Consider the following 8683-nt stretch of genomic DNA (forward strand, 5'->3'; position numbering starts at 1 on the left):
CAGGTTTGTCGAGACAGCGGTTATACTGTCTGTCTGGGCCGTACGTGTTGGTGAGATAAGGAATCCTCACAACGATTCACGCCTGGACGCATCATAAACACTACTCTGATTTAATTAAACATTATATGATTAATACTTTTAACATTACTTAATTAGGCTACTGCGTGATTACGGTTTGTCCAAATTCACGTAAACAAACGTTTTTAAGCGACGACAATGTTAACCAGTGTAAGTTTACAATAAACACATGGTACAGGAGTTGTAGAAAGCGTATTTACACATATTCTTTGCCAATCACTCCATCCTCATACGACATAAGTTTCATTAGTTATAATACATGTATAAATACATTCTGCCTACTGCTCTACAGTCATCAATGGCGACTAGAACCCGTTTTGTTGGTTACTTCAGATTTGTTTTTGATCGAGCCCAGTCGACCTTTGTAGTAAAAGAATTAATTAATATAGTAGGGTGGGAGAAGATGGGACACCTTTTTATTTTGTTTTCTTTTCAGTTTGGTAGTAAACAAAGAAAATTCAAAGAATTATGAAACCGTATCCTTACGACTTCCACAGACCGTTGTTAATTCTTTAAAACACAATCAGGTTATTTGGAAATTATGTGTTAAAGGTGTCCCATCTTCCCCCACCCTACTATATTATACCAATTAGTTTAAGCCGTACTCATTCATTAGATCTATGAACTCTTGTTTCTGTAAATGTAGGTAACATGTTAAAACTATAGCAGTAGGGCAAGGAAAAGGATGTTTAAACTTGATTCTTAAAGCGCACTGTAATATTTCGTGTTATTTACATATATTCCTAACAATAATTTACTTAATAATCAAAATTAACAATGATTTAAAAAAAAGTAAACCACACGTCTTAATTTGTAAAATAACACCTGTTGTGCGAATCGATAAATAACCGTTTTAGTATATTTTTTTGAACTGTTATCAATTAATAAAGGAATGATAGTAACAATTCGTGGTATTCCCCCAAATCCGTCTTGTATTTTGAACTTGTAATTATTGGGCGATATGTGCCCAAGTGTCCCATCTTTCCCCCACTTTACTTTTCTATATTTGGCGGGTTTGGTTTCATTTGAAAACAGAACACCGACTCCCCCTTACTATGCCAAGATAAAACACAAAGCCACAAATTTACATTTGTAGTTGCTCGTATTCTGACGCGTGCTGTATGGCACAGCGTGTTATAACAACATGGTTGATTCGCATGCGTCGATAAATCATTTACAATTAAGTCTAAATTGTCGCATCCTATTTATCCCGATCAGTTTTAAACATCATAGATTCATAAATATTGCTTACAATGACAACTACCGCTTTGAGAGCTTTCGAATACACCGAAAAATTGAAATTTGTGTACCCCTAGTTGCTGCTGCCCAAAAATACTCGTCCTACGTGGGGGTCGAACCCACGACCGTTGAATTACGTCCAACGCTCTACCGACTGTGCTAGCAGGGCGGATGGAAGCCACGTCCACGCTAAGCTCAATGAAGCTAAGTTAACCCTTGACGCCAAGTTGTTGTTTTATCTGCAAGTGTGATATTGTGCATTTAATTCAGGAACAATAAGCCGCTAGGTGGTGGTAAGCGTAATATAGTAGAGTGGGGGAAGATGGGACGCTCATTTTTAATACAAACATAACAGCCAATATAAAGGCGCATTTGTCTTTATTGTTAATACGCTAACCGTGTTTTGTTTCTTACACCTTGGGGCAGCTTATCAGTTACTACATATGTAACTTTGCGGATGATTGTTTTTGCTGCATGGATGACAATTTAGAAAAACTCATTATAACTGACCACTGCGGTTAGAGCAACTAAATTTCTTTACGAATTCACACTCCAACAACAGTAGCAGTGAAGAGCCTTGAATCCAATATCTCTAGGTTTCACACTGCATTTGCCAAAGTAACGTCAATGATTTTAACATTTGCAAGAATTTTATTTAACACCAACGGATCTGTACGAAAGGTGAACCACAAAATGAAGGATTAACAAAAAGTGATTAAAACGTTTTCTCAGTATTACAACACTTACACTTATAACAACTAGGTAACGCACTCCTACGTTTAAAATATAAAGAACAAACACGATGAAGCAAACACGTTGAATGTAAATCATTAAACGGATATATTCAAAATTAGTGTGAGGGAAGACGGGACCCTTAAGTATGTAGTTCAAATTTCAAAACTAAAAATGTATGGCGGTTTTTGTGTTGTACTCGTTCAACACCGAATTTTAATACTTACAGTAAAATTTGTTGTTTTTTCTATGAGTAAATGGGTACCCGTAAAAGAAGATTTAAAAACGTCCTGCCTTTGCCAGAGGTCCCGTTACTTCACCCTACTATACCTTTAAATTATGAGAAATTGCTTCTACAACGTTTTAATGTGAGAAGTAAAATAAGAGTTAACAAATCTATAAATGATAAGAGTAATAGTCTAATAACTATACATTGAAAGAACAGTGGGGAAAAGGGTAAAATTAAACGGTCACTTTTGATTGGCTGATACGCTTTTCTGTAGAGGAAAATAAAAATAACATTTGTTAAGTACAAAGTTAGTAAAAAATGAATGTAACCATTTTTATTCTCAGATGGTGAGGATACGACAGTTGGTATTACGCGGGTGTTCTATTTCACAAACCCCGTGCCCGCTTACGATTTACCACTTATGTAAAAGGTTAATAGAGGTATCTAGGCGTTAGGGGGCCTAAATACTCTGACAAGGATCACACACACATACAGTAGATTTGGCATACTTATAATTATTACCTAGAGTTAGGCTACATGTTACTGCGGTCACGGATGCTGGGAACCACTGTCCTCCAAGTCATGAAGTATCCCTTCAGCGAATTCCAGCTTTTTTGACACAGCCAGCTTTGAGTTATGTCCATCCAAAATCTCGTCTATGTAAGGCGCTTGCTGGGTACCGTGGAGAAGCAAACCCCAACGTAACAAACGACCTGGAAAAAACCTAATGTATTGGGGGTAGGAATAAGCTAACGTTGGCCCCCTGGTGCCGCTTCGTTTGACTCTTATTAAAAGATTATGGAAGGCGGTAGAGTTCAGTGGAGAACAGCTGTGTATTTTCATACCAGATTATTATGTAACGGTTTGTGGCAAGTAAGGATGACGTTTTATGGTAAGGCGCGCTACGGGGTCTTGGATTGAGAACAGAGTTCGCTTAAACCCCTATACGTGTCCTCACATGTCATGTCATGGTACCACAAGTGTTTATAACATGGGTTTTCTATTTCATACACCTCCTGTCTGCTTACAAGTTAAACTTTATTTCCGACCAATATATGCGGTGCCTTAAAAGAGCTGACTTATCTGTAATTGCACACACGAAGCTATAAACCACATAGAAATAAATCACTAAAAAGATTGCTTTGTTGTACCTGTTTGTGGAAATTCTCCGTTCAAAGCTACTCGTAATTTCCAAGTTCCTCTTGGGTCCTCTCCCCATGTATGTGTGGTCATGAACGGCCACCTGGGATAAAACTGTGGTGTAAAAACGCTACTGTATGATAGGAGGAAATACACTAGTTGAATGAACGAATATAACTTTAATTTATTCTCGGGTTTTCCGGCGGGACAATAATAGTCGTTACAACACAGGTGTTCCGTTTCATACACATCATACCCGCTTGTGAATTACCAGGTATATGTACCTGTGTGACGATTGTGTTCTGTATTAGTACATAACAGTTTAAAAAAGCAAAATTGCTACACCTCACCACTTACTTTCTAAACCCTTGTGAGCTGTCGTCGTCGTTTGGTCGTCGATTCAATAATATGGAATCAGTGCCAAACGGAGACGTCATATTTATGGTCAAGTCTCCACGGCGAGAACTTGCAATGGTCAGAAACGCCTTTGGAATATAAGAAGTAAAATACACGCCCCACGTGGGGCTCGAACCCACGACCGTTGGATTAAGAGTCCAACGCTCTACCGACTGAGCTAGCAGGGCGGTAGAGATGAACTGATTAAGGTATCCTGTTAGCACATGCAACTTCATTTGTGATTATAGCATTAGAACCACCGCCGCAACAGTGTTTCACAACAGAAGCAGATGAAGCATTTTGTTTTTTCTTGTCAACACTGACACTTAGTTGTTGATTACACTCGCGCGTACTTTGCAAGCTTTTTTGGTAAGCTATTTGCTTGTGAAGCTGTAGCAATGTAGCAGGACAAACTACTAAATGTGGAAAGTATAAAACTTAGTGAAACGAGTATTTTGTATATATTAATCTGGCATTTAAAAATCAGCGTTTATGTTAGTTTGTATAAACAGAACTGGCTCGAATTCAACATCAAAGCTATTATTGTTATTGGTATTATTGAAGGGGATGAAAAAAACGCCAGTGTTTGGTGGATATACTGATGTGTACCATGTACGCTGCCGTATTTTATATGTATTCGTTACTTTATACAATGTGTTTTGATGTATGCATGTATACGTGGTATCGGGTTAATACATGTTGGATGTTATAATAATACGTTTGTTTCTATTTGAATCGGGTTGCTTATTAAGCGTTGTCTAATTAAGCAACATATCGTTGTATAAAGCCCGCCAATAGCCTACACCACGCAGATACAGTCGTGGTCGCTTAAACAAATACGTCGGTAAAATACGTTGTTTATATTTTTACCTGAACATGCTCAAGGTATCGAACATGGTTATTTCCACCGTCACAAGCATCAGTGTCAATAGTGAGCTCAAGCACGCCATCTGACGGAATGTCAAACATCTGCTCAACGACACCAGCTTCGCATCTGAACCGGGGTGGAACTGTCGTCCAAGTTTTCGCCATTTTTACCTAAAGTAAGTAAGAACATTAAATACTGCAAATCATGCAGCAAGTCTATAGCGTGCCTGGATACATCAGCCATAAAGAATATAATCTGTACTTATTACAGTAACTATAAGGTAAGCTTAGCTTGCATAACTAGAAGCTATTTCTAAGTGGTTAGAGCGCTCTCAGTATACCAGGTCCGAAATTCAGTGCCGCTAACATTGTGTGTGTTTGTTCCTTGGTAATAATGACTGTCGTTTGAGGATTTGAGAATAAAAAATACATTCTTTAAGTTTAAACCGTTCATTCGCCCATCAAAGCTGTATATTATAGTTTTTAGCTAAAATAACAAACAAATATATAAAGTAGCCTACCTAAGTTTAGCTAACCCATGTATTCATTCATTACCTTTATTTTACATGAAATCATTCATTTATTCTACATTCGTTCAACTCATATTATCGTTTCAAAAAAACTAAATAAAACTCCCTCACCATTTTCTGTGCATTTAAAACCCCGAACCCGAACAGATGATTAAACATCAAACCAACCCCGTTACTTTGCCACCGGTGGAGGTCGTCGTGGAGCAAGTTAGGCGTCGAAGTAAGCACAGTAAGATGCTGGAAGGTGATTATGGGTTGATTAGTTGTATTGATTCTATGCTACCAATGCAATTAAGTTTATAACAAAGCAACAAAGGTTGTCACAAAGCTTGTGTGTTTGCATATAACTCAAGGATGGTATTCTGTCCGCACAAATTTTGTTTTCAACGTATGTCAAAATAGGCAAACTGACAGCTTAAAAAAACCTAAAGATGATTTGTCAATACGTTTGGGTGAGTTGGGCTTAATTTGGTTATTTTTTACTATTCTTATCTTTACGCAATTTGAAAATAGTTGATGAAATATATTAACGTTTCTTCTAACTTCCAATATACGGAAATTAATTAGTCTTATGCATTCCTTTGTAGTAGATGGCGCCATAAACTTAGTTATACATATATAGTAGGGCGTGGAAGATGGGACACCTTTAGCACATATAATATCCTGACTGTGTTTGAAACAATTAAGAACGGTCTACTTCGGTAGCCGTGAGGATACGGTTATAATCTTTTGAATGTTCTGTGTTTACTAACAAATTCGACAAGAAAATCGAATGAAAAAATGTCCCATCTTCTCCCACCCTCCCAACTATATTAGGGTGGGGGAAGATGGGACACATTTTGACTCTATCTTCTCGTCCCTTTTAGTAGTAAACGAAGAATATTCAAAGAATTATAAAACTGTATCCTCACGACTTCCATATACCGTTGTTAATTATTCAAAACATGATCAGGCTATTTGGATATTATGTGCTAAAGGTGTCCCATCTTCCCCCATCCTACTATATATTTTTCGTTCAATAATTTATATTTAAAACGTAAAATAAAATCTTGTAAAGTATAAAACGGCATTGCGACAAGTTGCCGCGCGTTATTTTATATATTTAAGTGAATTGTCTTTAATGTGACAGCGAGCATTAAACTTTGTTTGGCTTATACTATGTGCTTAGAATCGTTGTATACGCATTGTTATTTAATATTCTGTGGTTGAAATACCACTTCCTTTTAAGCGATCTCTCACCATAAACGTCTTATGTAAGTCTGTGGTTAAATTCGGTTTTTTAGTCCTTTTAATTAAGGGTTAAACGTTATAAACACTAAACAATAAATAAATCGCCATTCATTGTCATATATAGAACTAGCTTTTAAAAGATAGATGACAGTCGGGTGTTCGTCGATGACAGTCGGGTGTTAAGATAGATGACAGTCGGGTGTTCGCAAAAATACGAAACCGCAATGGAACTAAATTTAATTATTTTTATTATGCCCCCACGAAAAAGAGAGTTGTTAGTTGGTAAAAACGCGATTATGGAGTATGGGATGTTGTATCTGTTATCTTAAAGTACCATTATAGCAGTAACAAGGCCTTTCACCATAGGTTGGTATATTAAACATCGTACGCACCTGCACATCCCTCCAGGTGAGATTCTTGTTTGCATCCAACGCAAGAGCAAACACACCTGCCGCCTCTGGAGCAGCAGCTGACGTACCCGAGTGACGTAAAGTACATTGACCATACAAATCGGTGGTGGCCTGTAAGTAACATTGTGAATTTCTTTTCGACTCTTACACAAATTGTTATTTTTTTTTTTATAAAATAGTTTGGGTAGTAATGGTAGAAACTTTGGTTCATTTTAAACACTGTTCATAAAAATGTGTGGTCACCCGCAAGTAACATTGTAAACAACTTGCTAACTGTTCCAGAACAAACGTTTTAATAAGGCTGTGGGTCCCCTGCCATGATTAATCAAAACTAACAAGCATTTTAAATTGTACCGTCTTACTCTGTGTGTTTTTGAATTTGTAAAATTACACCATTTGTGCGAATCGCTGAATAACTTTCCGTGTGTTTTAATATATATTTTTGAATTGTTGTCAATTAATAAAGGAATGATAGTACTATAATTCGTGGTGTCACCCAAAAGTCATGTATTTTAAATTATAAAATATTAGGCAATATGTGCTTAAGTGTCCTATATATATTTCCCCACTCTTTATCTATGTTCTTTCTCACAAAACTAAATCTAGTTTTATAAGACAAAGTTAAACTACGAAATATTTAGTCTATTTTATTAAACTACGATATACTGAATTTGTGATTCAAACTCGCACTACAACTACAAAATTTATTTTTAATATGATTGAGTGAGCATTAAAAATGAGCATCTTATTAATATGCCGCTTTTCAGCCATTGAAGTTTATTTATTCAACATTGAATTTTGATACTTAACAACGCAGTAATCGTCTTTGTCGCGCTTTTTGTTGGACTAAAAAAATTTTTGTCAAATTATACTGTATTTTTTTATCGTCCATCACCGTCCTCCCCATCCTACTATACACCGTGTTTACATTTTTACCAGGAGAGCAATTTCCAGGCATTAATTTATGCCTGGTTTAGTTTCAGCCGCAGTATGCGTTATAAGATACAGGTTTAACAGCAAATTTTAACATTAGAATAAGAGTAATAAAACTAAAATAATGTATTACGACATCTAACTTACCACGCCCGAACCCGCACGTTGTCCTCTACCATTACTGAAAGTAGAGGCTAATGTAGAAGAACAACTTTCATCATAAAGAGCAGTTTCTCCGTCATTTATCGCTGAATTAACTGATATCGTCCACATTGAAGCTGCGTATCCGTCACAGTTACAATCATCGTCCGCTCCACCGTCGCCCGAAGCCCACACGTATATTGATCCCAACCCATTGCGACCCTGGTAAATAGTAAAGTTTGTTAAATCAACAATTTACTAACCACAAGTTAACCATATATGACGTATACTGTTGCTGCCATTATATTATATACTTGTAGTTTGGCTCCTTTTACAAGAACTATACCAGTTTACTATAAGTTCTCTTTTGTGCGTTTTGTTTAATAATTTGATCTTTGCTCTGATTTTCGAAGAGATAAATAAAAATGACATATAGCGCCACTCAATTAAACGTTGACCTAACTTGCTGACTCAAGTTAAAGGTGGCTGTACACAAAATGTGTAACGTCCGATCGAAACTTGCGAAACGTTCGTTAACGCAAGGCCATCCGACCCGATTCAACATGTTGGATTTTACGCACGTACGCATGCGATTTTACTTGTGTCAAAACACTTTCGGTGATAGGGGATTGATATAGAAACTGAAAAGGTCATTAACGAACCGTGTGACCCGATTGATTGATGTTTTTGATATTATTATGCCTGTTATTTGCACCAGTGTAATTTCCTAGAAGAAGCGTTGTTTCGTTTTCACATAT

The 8683-nt window shown here is 36.8% G+C and overlaps 2 protein-coding genes and 1 non-coding gene across 3 annotated transcripts in view; all 3 read right to left on the minus strand.

Annotated features, from left to right (window-relative positions):
- LOC100175212 overlaps nucleotides 1–8683 on the minus strand; it is a gene marked incomplete at its 3' end in the record, with an annotated part of 276802 nt that overhangs the window by 210470 nt on the left and 57649 nt on the right. The window lies entirely within an intron of this gene.
- Nucleotides 1984–8683, minus strand: part of cipc2 (Neuroendocrine convertase 2-like) — an 18537-nt gene continuing 11837 nt past the window's right edge. The window contains 8 exon segments of the mRNA NM_001135026.1: nucleotides 1984–2546; nucleotides 2801–2991; nucleotides 3430–3521; nucleotides 3776–3903; nucleotides 4685–4852; nucleotides 5323–5448; nucleotides 6834–6962; nucleotides 7932–8147. Coding sequence (NP_001128498.1) covers nucleotides 2828–2991; nucleotides 3430–3521; nucleotides 3776–3903; nucleotides 4685–4852; nucleotides 5323–5448; nucleotides 6834–6962; nucleotides 7932–8147 — 1023 coding nt within the window. The 3' untranslated portion in view covers nucleotides 1984–2546; nucleotides 2801–2827.
- Nucleotides 3930–4002, minus strand: trnak-cuu. Its single transcript has one exon. It is a non-coding gene; the product is annotated as a tRNA-Lys (tRNA).

This window comes from Ciona intestinalis, unplaced genomic scaffold (genome assembly GCF_000224145.3).
Source record: "Ciona intestinalis unplaced genomic scaffold, KH HT000047.2, whole genome shotgun sequence".
Classification (NCBI taxonomy): domain Eukaryota; kingdom Metazoa; phylum Chordata; class Ascidiacea; order Phlebobranchia; family Cionidae; genus Ciona; species Ciona intestinalis.